This window comes from Amblyomma maculatum, chromosome 11, assembly GCF_055883805.1.
Source record: "Amblyomma maculatum isolate TAMU_Amacu chromosome 11, ASM5588380v1, whole genome shotgun sequence".
Taxonomy (NCBI): domain Eukaryota; kingdom Metazoa; phylum Arthropoda; class Arachnida; order Ixodida; family Ixodidae; genus Amblyomma; species Amblyomma maculatum.
This window is the reverse complement of record NC_139354.1, coordinates 21,500,928-21,514,566: the sequence shown is the minus strand read 5'-3', so window position 1 is coordinate 21,514,566 and position 13,639 is coordinate 21,500,928. Positions and strand designations below refer to the sequence as shown.

Genomic DNA, 13,639 nt, shown 5'->3' with positions numbered 1-13,639 from the left:
GGTTGGTAGAGATGTTATTATAGACGACTTCCTGTTTTTATACACCGCAGAATACGGCATATGGGAACGAGCTCTCACGAGTCGTTCTCGCATGCAAAAACAATAAAAATAACATTTCCTACTAAACTTCTCTTTTCATTCTCTGACAAGAGGGATTTTGAAAGACCAGGACTGTTCCCGAGTTCCAGAACCTGCTCAGTAATTATGCTGTGGCACGAGAAGTCATACGAGCATACTTGCAGGGGGAGCCACTTCTCCAACTTGTCTACCGAAGCTCTCCTGATGCTCGCCTGCAGGCATGCATGAGCATCATGGCGGATGCTTTCGAAGAAGAGACGCTCGCCGCTACTAAGCAGGTGCTGGCCGGAGCTGTCGACGATTTAGAAAACTTTCTGTCGGAGCTCGGAAAAGACACACGACGGGTGCGTGATAGTTTTCTTCTTTTCCAAAGGGGGACCTGTGTAAACGTTCTCTTCTCCCCCTTAATTCTTGTTTCTTTGTTAATTTCGAACTGAGAATTTTATAACATGTCGCCATTTTCTCGATGCTCATTGTAGGTGGTGCGGAATTTTTTTCGTTTCACAACGGCTCAAGCCGCTGCGGACTCTGAGTACCTCGCATTTCCTCGTGACGTCTTGCCAGGGGAGAATGGCGACGTCATCACGACGCTGCTTGACCCCAACGACATTGCAGCTGTCAACTTCACGCTCTTCTCTTCACAGGTCAGTACAACGCCTAGGCGTACTGCAGTAACAGCAAAATGAAGGGGCGGAGGGCTGTTTCTTTTTCACAGTAAAAGTTTGTTTTCTCGTTGCAATGCGGTCACTTAAGCTTCGTGTTTAAACGTGGAGATAGGGTACCAACAGCGTACACAAGATGGAGCAACAAAGAAATATGGGATAGGCATTTTGTCCTGCAGTGTGCTGTGTACAGACTGATTAACGTGGTCATGATGATTGCATACTTAACCGCAAACATGGTTGCTTTCTTTTTCCACAAAATACAATTAATGACGTTGTTGTAGCCTCCCAGCTGTAATGTGTCAAAGAAACATTTAATACTTAAAGCTGTACCGCATTACTCATTACGCATGACCAGCTGTCATACGTTCCAAATTTCAACATGTCCAAAGATCCTGGATTGTACGTTTACTCCTTAATGTCGTGCAGGCTCGCATATCATACAAGGGACAGCAGCGTCGACTGCTAGTGGCACCAGGCCTCCTTGGGCTGCTGTTGAACGTGTCGTCTAGTATCGGACCAGTGCTGGTGCCCACCGCGACCGCGCCCGTTCTACGAGCTATGCTCGATGACCGTTGGCTCGAGGAGGCGCAGTCAATGGCCCCTGATAGACTCGTGAGCAGTGTGGCGCAATGTCTCGCAACTCGTGTCAACATGAGCGAGGCCATGAGCAGAGCAACGGCTGTCGAATCCGTTGTTCTGGAGCCATTACTGCAGCTCTACAGGTATGGGGTTTTTCTGTGTGATGTATATGATATTTTAGGGATGCATAAGAGGATATGAATGTCAGTAGCTTTGAAAATGAAAATCCATGCGCAACAAGAACAGAGATTACGGGAATAATGTAAACTTTTGCATAAGGGATTGTAGTTTAAATAACTGTGGTATATTTTGTTCATGGCGAAACAATTGTAACTTACTACAGTCGGATATGCATTGTCCTTACTCATATATAAGCGGATACCCAATATTTATAATCCGATAAGCTTTACAGGTAAGAATGAGAATACTCCACCCATCTTAGCCATCCGTTTAAGAGCGCAACTCATTGGCTTGTGTAGCAAGTTTCAATTAGAACCAGGACACATATTTTCTCACTATTTAAGAACGGCAGAAAATATGAATATATAGGTGAAATTTCAAAGCGACAGAAAGAACTTTTAGTCACAATTTAGTAAAATGTCGCAATTATTTACTTTTGAAAGGGATGTTGGAGCTTCACAGTTTTGGGTAATATGTTTTTCAGATAGTATAAAGACGTTTATGTCTTGCAGTGCAGGTATCTCAAGAAACTTTAGAGGTGTTTGGCAATGATTCAAGACCACATGATTGCACCTTAAATTGCCTTATCATAATACTATGCCGTGTAATCCAGGGGATGTTCATCGTTGCGCCTATTAGCAGGTTCTTTGTAGCATGTCCCAAAAATGACTTTGCCGAGATTTTCCTCATTGCCGCACAAGCACGTGTCAGAAGTCCAGGTCCAGACATGCTATTTAACATATCGTGTTTTTAAATGGCTCTGCTCTATCTCTGAAACCTTGATTGCATCCTAAAATGCTAAGCGCAGTACATTTTTGCTGCCAGATAAATGCTTTGAAATATTTGACATTTCATCTGTGTGCAATGTTTGGCTGCGAGAGCCTATATTTGAATCTTAGAATGGGAGTCTGAGCTAGTTGCGCTATGGTTCGTTGACATAATGCATTTGGAGCACTCTGCACACAACGAATTAGGCACGCTTAGAAAGTTAAGCTAATAGCTAATAATTATAGAGAAAAAAGTGGAACATCGCAGGCAGCAAGTTAAAAATTTACTGGCCAGCAGTAGTCAACATTTAGGGCAGCAGCTTACAGGTCGTTCAATATTGTGCAGCTCACAAGAAGGCCGCAACAATAAAACAATTTTATCCGCCATTTTTGTTCAAACATTCGAATACTCATACTTGCCTGGTAATCTTATATATATATATATATATATATATATATATATATATATATATATATATATATATATATATATATATATATATATATATATATATATATATATATATATATATATATATATATATATATATACATATATATATATATATATGAGTAATTTGCAACTCCTGAGAACAACCTATTTAACGGCAGTATAAGGAAGTGTGCTTAGGAGTCTATACCTCCGCCTGGTCGAAGACCAGCCATTGTTGCTGCGTCGTTTTAGTTTATTCCATTTATTTTTTTGGGATGGCACAAAACAATATTTACATTATTCTCAAGAAATACTCACTATAATTTAAACAGCGCGAACAAGAAGACAAAGGACAAGATAAAAGGAAGCCACAGTACAAGCGCTGACTCACAACTATGCTTAAGCCTTTACTCCAAGGCCCAGACAAAAACAAATACGACGAAAACGAATCAATCACGGGAAACGACCCCTGGGTTCACCTACTGCACAAAAATTCACTCAAAAAAAGACATCTCTTTGCTTGAAAGAGCAAAAGAAGTCTTGCTGACACACTCATTGTCCGTTGAAATAAAATATAATCCAACTATCTCTCTCGCCATCTTTTCTTTGTGGCGATACAAAATCCTAACCTGGTCAAACCTAGGAGTACACTTTTTCGTCTCCTTTATTGTTTGACAAAGGTGACGAGAGAGATAGTTGAATCATATTTTATTTCAACGGACAATAAGTGTGTCAGCAAGACTTCTCTTGCTCTTCCAAGCAAAGAGATGTCTTTTTTAAGCGACTTTTTGTGCAGCAGCTGAACCCAGGGGTCGTTTCACGTGATTGATTCATTTTCGTCATATTAGTTTTTATCTGGGCCTTGGAGTAAAGGCTTAGGCATAGTTGTGAGTCAGCGCTTGTACTCTAGCTTTCTTTTATCTTGTCCTTTGTCTTCTTTTTCGCGCTGTTTAAATTAATAATGAATGTGTACCAACTCATCCAACAAAGTATCTTGGTCCCAAGAAATACCTGTGGAACAGCAAAGTATGAGGTTATACTTGAGGCGCATATATGCAGAGGTCACTAGTACGAAGAAAATGGTTGTCATACTCCGACTTCTTCAATATCCACCAATCCGTCCCTGAGAACTTTCGAAATCTTCGTGAATTTTAATATGAGCCCTCAAAGCGCGGCTGTCCAAAGTGATAAAGCAGCTTGGTTTTAAAACAGGTACAGAAATCACAGCTCGCAAGCATCGGGGCATGTCGACCTACGTCCATGTGACTAAACACAAGTATTGTGGAAGAATTATATTCACTTATCGCAGCAATCTCGCATGGCAGGAATAAATGCAAAGAATTTCCACCAGAATTCTAATACTATGTGAAACCAGGGTTGAGCAAAGTTTCAGCTGCCAAGTTCCCAGTGTTTCAGCTGCACATGTGGAGCTGCCTGGAAATTTCTGCACCAAATGGTGAAGGTTTCACCGTGGTATTCGGGGTCAGCTCCGCTGGAACGGCGCGCTTAATTGCGGAGGCCACGGTCCTAACGTACTTTGTGGTGTCATGTGGGAGCTACCGGATCAAACGGCGGCGGTTTAATCCTACTTCAGCTTTATTATAACGGGTGAAATTACCCGGCGCAGTGGTTCAGTGGTCGGCTACTTAACCCTAGTAGACAGTTTCGAACCCGACCGGTTCGAATAGGCTGCGAAGATTTAAGGACCGTAAGCTCTACTGTTTCCATGCCAACCCTCAAGGTCATCTGCCTGTGAACTTTTGACCTTGAACATCGTTGCCTTCATCGTCATCCCAGGTGCGAGAGCACTACGCTATCGCCGGAGTCTATCACGTCTCGCGTAACTTTAACATACTCTCGCACTATGCAGCGAACATTGCCGTCTTCATCAAGTTCTACTCCCGTTGGTTAAGCAACATTGTCCTCTTCATGAAGCTTCACTTGTGCCACTCCTTCACTCAACCGAAGTGAATACCCCATACACAAAGACCATCTCGGAGAGTGCAGGCGAGGTCTCCCAACCAGTGTGGGACGAATCCACTAGGCTGCAAGACAAAGAGAAAGAGGCGATGCGGCGTAGAGAAAGCCTCTCTCCACAAAGATAAACCGAAGCCATGCCAGACAGGCTGTCGAGGCTATCGAACAATTACAATCCAGAATAGCCCATTTGCTAAGAAGCCTACAAAGCGCGGAAGCGAGCCAAGATCGCAGCGGCAGCTGCAGCGACTGCAGCTGCGGCTGATGCCTTGCACTAATGAAACTTTATTCAAGTATAGCTTAATCGTTAAGAATTTTAGTGTGAAAGTACTACAAAAAGTCGTGGTCAGTCATTGGGCAGTCATAAGCTCCATCACATTTTCTGTTGGCTGTGAACTTTATAGTCCGGCCGTAGGTGAGAATCATGCACTGGAGCCGCTGGTTTGAATGGACTGCGCGAGGACACGTGGTTGACACATGCCGAAATAGCTTAGCAAATAAAAGCAACAGCAGAAGCGATTTTCTTAGGTTTTGACCTACCGAATTGCTGGTCTCGTACTAAAGTGTATGCCATTTCCATTTTTGCCGGAGGTGCCTGCGCGGCCGCATAGGGCGCTACGCGGTTTCTGAACAAGTGCACTCCACTGCCATCAGTCGCAAGTACCGACAGGATATGCCCTTTCATATCGTCCCACCCAGCCACCATGGACGATGGATAAACCTTCGTGTTCCCGGAATACTAGAGAAATCAATGGTACCAATTAGTGGACTCAAACAACTTACTCTAGCACACATCTGGTCAGAATATCGCAATTATATTCACGTATATACCGATGGATCTGTGTCAGCACAGGCATCCGCTGCAGCTGTAGTCATACCAGCTCAGGAAACGACTCTGCATTTCCTTTTGGGACATACCTCTACATCAACCGCTGCCGAACTTGTAGTCATTCGGGAATCTATTCGCTATATATGTGGGGAACCACCTCAAAAATGGTGTATATTCACGGACTCGAAGACTGCATTACATATTTTGGAAAACTTCTTACGCCACACTGCCTATCAGTCCCTGGCACTAAACATTATGGAGCTCATCACATCTGCCCAGCTGCAAGGCCACATGATAATGTTTCAATGGATCCCTGCCCACTGCGGCCTCCATGGGAATGAGCAGGCCGATGTTGAAGCGAAAAGCGCACTCATCAATGGCTTCCAAACAGCTGTGCCTTTTTCAAGAGCGGATACGACGTGTCTTCTAAAGAGTTGTATGAAAATTGCTACAGCAGCTTACTGGGCTCAACCAGACACCCGACACATCCGTCTAAGAAGGCTCGATCGAACATATAAATTTAATGTTCCGCGTGATATTCCGTGTCATCAGGCATGCTTGATACATAGACTTCGTTTAAACGTGGCTTTCACGCGCAAGTACTTACATTTAATTGGACAGATGGACTCACCGGAATGTTCAACTTGTGGCATCCCAGAGACTGTGGACCATGTATTATTGGTGTGCCCAGAGTATGCGAACGAAAGGAAATATGCTAGCTGCTTCTTTGGAGCGTTTAGACAAGATGCCTCTGTCGGAGGAACTGCTGCTGGGCGCTTGGCAGGACAAGGGGAAGGGCGTCCAGGCAGTGCGTGCTCTTTGCCGTTATTTGAGCGCCAGCGGACCTGATTCGCAGCTTGTAAAGCAAGCTGCTGTGTCTGTATATATATTTCATATGCCTTCTCCCACATATCATCACCCATCATGACCTTCTTTCTTCTCTCCTTCCCCTTCCCCAGTGCAGAGTAGCAGGCCAGATTTGAATTATTCGGGCCAACCTCTCTGCCTTTTCCTTTCAATAAGTCCATCCGAACTAGGCGTGTTGCCAGTTCCAGTATCAGCAGTGTTTTGATGACCCATCTTGCGCTGTTGGAGCACTACAGTCGAAATAGGCGGCTGCTCAATGAAAATCTCCACACGCAGACTACCACCGTGACTTGCGACAACCTTGGTGAAATTTTTTCGAGCTTCAATCTTCTGAAGAAGTCCCTCATTACCACTCTCTACGCATGCGCATTACGTAAGAACGTACTCCTCTCTTCCAGCATCACGCAATTTCGCTCTTTGAAAGGCGCTTGCCAATTGTTTCTGCGTGCCTTAATAATTTTCGAACTTAATTACACGGGAACTCTAATGAGATTGTTTTCGTCCAGCATGCACACCTGTTAGCCTTGCCGGCCTCTTTTACACCCGGCCACTTCTGTTCCAACTTTCCAGTCTTGAGAAGTTACTCACACGCGTGTCACAGTCATCAACTTTAAATCACTCGTGACTTGTTCAATGTGTGGTCATTTTTGTTACATTGATTGCAGCGCGGGTGCCTATCCTCGCACTCGGCATTCACTTGGGCCAGATCATGCACTGTTGAAATGCTTCTCTCTCAATCGAATTTAAGAGTACTGACATAAACTGAGCAAATGAGGTGCCTGTAAATTTCTAATTACCTGCGAGCTTTTTTTTTTCCTGATTATGAACTGGTGCCGATCAGGGTGGCAGCGAACAACGCTGTCTAGTCGCTGGCATTGCCGAAGTAACAGGGTTCTTCTGCAAGTGGTAGAAATTCAAGCATAGTTTCCTGCCATCAGGTAACTAACTACTCGTTTTGGTGGGTAACGCCTGAGCTGTAAGAGCCACCAGCGCGGCCTGGCTCAGTTTGTTCAAACACCCACGGAACTTCGGTGTTGGTATTTCGGTTTTAGAACCCTACTTGCACCATCTTCACTGCTTGGAGGCCCCACACAAAGCTGCCTAACCGGTGAGCCTCTGGCATCTTGCGGTTGACACGAGAACAAAGCTGCCGCTCATCGTTTAGCAGTTTAAGAGGGCAACTGGACACAATGCCTGAGCTTAAGCTTCACAGAAACTCCAAGAGTGTGTGCACTGATAAGCAATTGAGTATGGTGCTATCAAGAGCAGGCAAGTTAGATAAAGTCTTCATTGCTGTCGCTAGTCTTGGTGTTCGCCAATACCACGTGCTCATAACAGGTCATCCATTTCGCCAAAGACGCTTCCGGTGCTCTCTTAAATAAACAACCGCGGAATTGGACAAGCATTACTAATGGGTCATTAGTTTTGCCAAATGAGTGAGCATTAGGAGTACATCGCTTGTCATAAAGGAACGTATGCCTGGTAGAATGGCGCCATCTTTAAGCGGTAGCCACAACCACCACATTTTAACAGAGTGCTAAAAGAGATATTTGCTTCGCCTAGAGGTAGAAGTAGCCGGCATGTTTTGGTTTTACGTTTGGACAGAACGAAACAATATTTACGTTATCCTAAAGGGATATAGAATGGATCAATAAAACAAGCGGTAATTCATTAGACGCGCACATCCCTAGATAAAAAGGGATTAACTGCATGAAAATTGTTGTAGCCGTCTGCTGCTGGACTGCACTCTGACCTGTCCTTCAAAACCTTCAGTAACATGCTCGCGATACTTTTTTGTGGCAGTGAACAAGCGAATTCTAGGAATCGATCACCTTTTAGTTCAACGAAAAACATAGCATTAATACAGGACTAGGGAGACGAGGACATGACAGAGCTCTAACGCTACACTCTCTTAACGCTACGTTTTTCGTTGAACTAATACTGTCGGATGAACTATCCCCGCAGTATACTCTGTTAAAATGCAGATCGGGTAGTTCAGTTTAAACTTTGATGGACAAGTCTCAGTTAGCGCCGTGAATGTCAATCCTTTTGAAGAAAAGTTGTGCTTCTTGAAAAAAGCACAATTTACGCTAGGCAGGAAAGGTGATTGCACATTGGCTCTCACTCAGGCATTTTGTAGTAGTCACACGGGAGAGGTGGTGGCTAGGTTGGCAGCCAGACTGATCATCCTGTGGTTTTCGCCCCTTTAAAGTGTCATTGGACATAGCATTAGACATGCTAGGAAGGCACACGAATTCGTCTATACCCTTGCTGGTCAGCGAATCACTTCTGCAGGAAACATAGGGGCCCGCTGTTCAGTGAGAAATGAAAAGTACAAACGCACTTCGTGAAAATGCTATGAATACATATAGGCTTTCAGTATAAAAAATGCAGTCCAGTGTAGTGAATACCATAAAAATCCAGGTAACCGGAGAACGTTAGCTGTGGTATGAGCATTGATATATTCTGATGTTCTACCAAAGTTTTTTAGAAGAGGCGGCGGGTATTCAACAACACGTTTGCCGATTTCTTCCATTCATTTGCATACTAGAAGAGACCTTCTTGCCATTCACTTCCGCTACTTCTTGCCCTGCTTCCACGTTCAGAATACACAGCCGCAAAATAAGCATAACCGGATATGCCACAATGAAAAATCCTATCGCAGTATGCAACCAATTATTTCTTTTTATATTTTTTTCTACCTTCTACCAGTGCTTGCTACTGGCCTCAAAGTAAGTTTTTGAAACCACGTCATGATCTATTAGAAAACCATATCTGACGCAGTTTTGTGTCACTAACTCACCACATGTTTATGCTTGGCTAGTGATGAGCAGTTAGCCAACAAATGACCAAGCACAAGGAGGTTTCTACAGTTTTCGCGAAATGTATCGCTGTCGATTCTATTTGAAAAAATTGCGTAGTTTCGCAATGAATCTGTACTGTGTAAGGGCTGCGGCACAGGTTAGACCTATTGCAGTGCCAATAGACCTGTAATGGCAGTGACACGCCTCAAACCAACCTCGAGAAATATTTTGTTGTGTTCTCCCACCGGCTGCTTCATTAGCCATTATCGGAGTCACTGCACATTGATACAAAAATGAAGTAGCATGTTAGCAATTAGGTTTTTTTGCTTCAGTTCCTGGGTTCCTACAGTAGTACAAAAGAATAACGTTTGATATATTCGTTTTCAGGAAACGACTTGCTGACACAGAGGGGAGTGGTACGCTACTGCACCCCGGCTACTCTAATGGGCAACTCTTCTTTGTCCTCTGGGCGCTGGGACATTGTGGCGAAAACGGGGGTGCCGCCCTGGTCAATGCCGTGGCCAGGAACTCTGACCGATTTGCCAAGGCATTCGACTGCCCGACGGACACCGGCATGTTCGCCCCGGAGAAATGCCCACTGGAAGCTGCTGTATAACAGCACGTTCCAGTCCAAGCGATGTCGATTTCGTTTTCCCCTGTTCTCTTGTGGTCGCGAAGTACAAAACGAAATACAGCAACTATTATTCTTCTCATTAACTTAGTCGAATATGCCTACGCCATATTATGCAGGAAATCGACGTACAAATAGATACATGTAGCTTTCCTACTGATGTCAGCAACTCTCTCATTCCTTTCTTCTGTCCTGCAAGCAAAGGTTGCATGTGGTCGGCAACGTTATGGCGATTCTATGCTAGAGTCAGCATCGCCTTCATTTTGGTGCTGTCGCAAGAAGGCGGCTGAAAAGCTGCCATAAAAATCTTCATATCCTTCGGGTATTTACTTTAAACGAACAGAACACTGAAATTTCACATCGAATTTTTCTCGGCGCAATAGCGAGTTTGCTGTCTAAAGTTTTCGACTCGGTTTTGGTAGAAACGCTATTTTGAAAAAATATTACCAAGAATTTTTCGATCAGAGCATGGCTCGTTTTAATGTAGCTCGATGCTGGCAACCATGAGCAGCGACCGCGAAGCGGTTGGTGGTCGACAAAAAAGACTACCGATAATAAATATAAATTTCACTCACCAGACAGCAGTTAGATATTTTTAGCGTAGAGTAGCATCCTTTTCATTTTCCACGTTCAAGGCTGTTACGGGCACGCATTGTCGACGAAAGTTTCAGTGCACGCTATCACCGCATCCTCGAATGGATGGATGGATGGAATATAGGAGCGTCCCCTTTGAAACGGGCTGGTAGCAGTAGCTATCATGCTCATTTTTCTCCATATATCTTAATTATTGATTTCGAACTGTCAACTAAACCATCATTCTATTTATTAAATTTTGCTCCTACATTACTAACATTATGTCACTTCTCTGCTTTTAAGCCACCAATCTTCCAGCCGTTTTTTGCTAGTTTCCACCGCCGGTTTATTCACCCGGCCACTGTTATCTCTAAACCCCAGAGCTTCAGGAACAGTGATTGCGCCTGCATCAACTTCCGGATGGATACCATTGCATTCGAGTATAATATGGTCAATTGTTTCACTGGAGTTTCCACATACAGCACATGCTTCATCTCCATTGTTAAACTTCTTTTTGTAGCTGCGTGTTCTAAGGCACCCTGATCTAGCTTCAAAAAGTAGGGCACTGCCTCTTGAGTTATCAAAGAAATCTTAAATTAAAACACTGTAGCGCCATCTAGCGACTAAGGCTGGAAGCATGCGACTCGCGATGCGAAAGAAATGTTGGTTTTTATTTACGCATGCTCTGTAAAGACCGCAAAGTACAATAAAAATTACAAGGCTTCAACGCTGTTGAACCAAATATTGAGCCAAAGCATTAGCTGCGGATCACATATAAAGCCCCGCTTTAACCAAGCCGTATGAACGTGCCTTAGTGGCCTGTAGGAGTAATGTGAATGCCAGGGTCCTAGCAGGCTGGTTCTAACATAACCGTCCCATGTGAATCGAGAGACCCAAGTTGGCAGCACCTGTCAGCCCGTGTGTCACTTGGGGTGTGACGTCACAGCGTCACGTGGTTAAGACGTGGCTACCGCCGCGCTACGCCGACCGCTTGAGTTGTAGCTCAGGTCTCGCCCTAGTGTCACGTGGGGGTGCGATGTCACAGCGTCACGTGGTTAAGACGTGGCTACCGCCGCGCTATGCTGAAGGCTCGAAACCTAGAGTAGTATTGCTTTCGCAATAAAAATCATGCGGCCCACCTGGTCCGCCACCTGCCCGATTCCTGAATTTTATTGCGAAAGCAATACTACTTTCACTTTTCAGCCCTTCGCGTAACCAGGCGGAAGCTGCCATGGACCTTTAGCGTGACCTTTGGCACGCCGCCAAGCACAGCTGCGCAAAAACAGGGGCCTCAACTCGCGTCGTCCACTCGCGAGGCGGTAGCTACCAAACGCGGCCTAACTCCCGCTCCCTCCGTGAGGGAGCGCTACAGCCGGAGTGACGTCATCCCATCTGCCGCAAAAACGGGGGCCCCAACTCGCGCCGTCAACTTGCGAGGCGGTAGCTACCAAACGCCACGCGGCCTAACTCCCGCTCCCTCCGTGAGGGAGCGCTACAGCCGGAGTGACGTCATCCCATCTGCCGCAAAAACGGGGGCCCCAACTCGCGCCGTCAACTTGCGAGGCGGTAGCTACCAACCGCAGCCTAACTCCCGCTCCCTCCGTGAGGGAGCGCTACAGCCGGAGTGATGTCATCCCATCTGCCGCAAAAAGAGGGCCCCTAACTCGCGCCGTCAACTCGCGAGGCGGTAGCTACCAACCACGGCCTAACTCCCGCTCCTACCACAGCTACCGCCGGGGGTGCAACGTTCGATACTATAGGAGGTGGCCTAGCGGCAGGTGGAACCAACGCAGTCTCCAGGGATGCTTTCATTTCTGCTGGCGTAAAGAATGCCGTTGGAGCTGGTGCCGGAACGGCAGTTGTTCATTCTGCCTTAACCTCACCCACAACCAAGTATATCGTTGCAGCCACGGCACTCCTTGCCTCGCTACTAGTTATACATAGAATAACCAGGTAGTACTCCACAATAAACAATTGTTGCACCATATGCCGTGGCCAGAGTGAATCACTGCATAACCATAAGCATAACCACAAGCACCACAACCAGCTACACCACTAGCTGAACCTAGGCGTAGCAATAGCTATTACTTTCGCAATTACCAGGCTTAACCAAGCTAAGCCACTGCCAATTTTTTTGCTTCTAATATCTCACACATCCTTATTAGCGTGTGAACCTGTGCTACAACATTGACGTGCTTTTAGTTGCAAACGATAACTCGGCATGGTTATGAACCCTCCCTTCAACCAAGCCTTATAAACGAGCTTGCTCGGACCTTACTCGGCAGCTGAGTGCTTCCGGTGATTCGCTCTTATCGCACCCTCCCACCTCATATGAGCAACCCGAGTTGACAGCTGCCCACGAATTTGTGATTTTTGTAGTCTCGATACGTACGCCCCATAACCCAGTGACAAATCAACGTTCAGCCATGTCACTTATACCAACTACCATATGCCAGAACCATGCATAGTATGCCTCGCTCAAAACGCCGACAACACCGAATTTTCATCGTAACGAGGCATTTACCTCTATTTCGTAATACCCGATACATAAATTTTGTATATTCGCTACAGATGCTTTAATAAATGCAATTTTAGCAAGCAGCACATAATAGGGATGCAAAATATGAACCGAACGGTAGTCGAAATGCGTGTATTATCTACTCTTCCCATGCCTCAGAAAGCAGATGTCGACTGTTACTAGAGCATATACAAGACAGGTCGTTGCTTTGCTATTGCAGCGTCCAGACGTTAAAACTTGTAGCATGGGTGAAGTAGCGAGTGTTCATCGCAAGATAAGTTTAATAGTCCTCGAATGGCCTCACACCTCGAGCGCTTACGGCAGCGCCCTCTAGCATATCATGAATTTCATTGTCGTAATGTTCAAATAAAATTATTCTGTCTGTCGCTAAGGAACGAAGTCGACAAGCTAACGCTTTCAGCCTGGAACAAAGGAGAATTTTCCAATCGACGCCTCAGGGAACTAGACCCCGGGCTGCGCCTTCGTGTTTCCCCTAAAAAAGGGCGGCGCGAAGCAACACTGATGTGCCGTGTGTGGCTCGGTGTTGCATTCAACAAAAAATACGCTTATGTGATGAGAATGGCGGGTAGCCCTAACTGTGAAAGATGCGGCTGCGAAGAGACCACACAGCATCTCCTTTGCGAGTGCCCTGCTTTTTCAAGCGAAAGATATGCGCTGCGTTCGGCTCTGGACCATCTTGACAGACGTCATTTCACAGAGGAGAAAATCCTCGGCCCA

General features: G+C 45.4%; 1 protein-coding gene across 1 annotated transcript; it reads left to right on the top strand.

Moving 5' to 3' along the window:
- The first annotated feature begins 256 nt into the window (after positions 1 to 256).
- Positions 257 to 9,869, top strand: LOC146173070 (uncharacterized). The gene is made up of 4 exons (XM_084585113.1): positions 257 to 422; positions 558 to 722; positions 1,170 to 1,465; positions 9,567 to 9,869. Exons 1-4 carry the CDS (start codon positions 303 to 305, stop codon positions 9,793 to 9,795), a joined length of 810 nt encoding a protein of 269 aa, XP_084441239.1. The 5' UTR covers positions 257 to 302; the 3' UTR covers positions 9,796 to 9,869.
- Positions 9,870 to 13,639: the final 3,770 nt, after the last annotated feature.

What these genes read in the sequence shown, in the direction of transcription:
- LOC146173070 (XM_084585113.1), top strand. Translation starts at nt 303, where the DNA reads ATGAGCATCATGGCGGATGCTTTCGAAGAAGAGACGCTCGCCGCTACT. An exon ending in TCACGCTCTTCTCTTCACAG is followed by an intron (nt 723 to 1,169) that starts GTCAGTACAACG and finishes AATGTCGTGCAG; the next exon opens with GCTCGCATATCATACAAGGG. An exon ending in CCATTACTGCAGCTCTACAG is followed by an intron (nt 1,466 to 9,566) that starts GTATGGGGTTTT and finishes ATTCGTTTTCAG; the next exon opens with GAAACGACTTGCTGACACAG.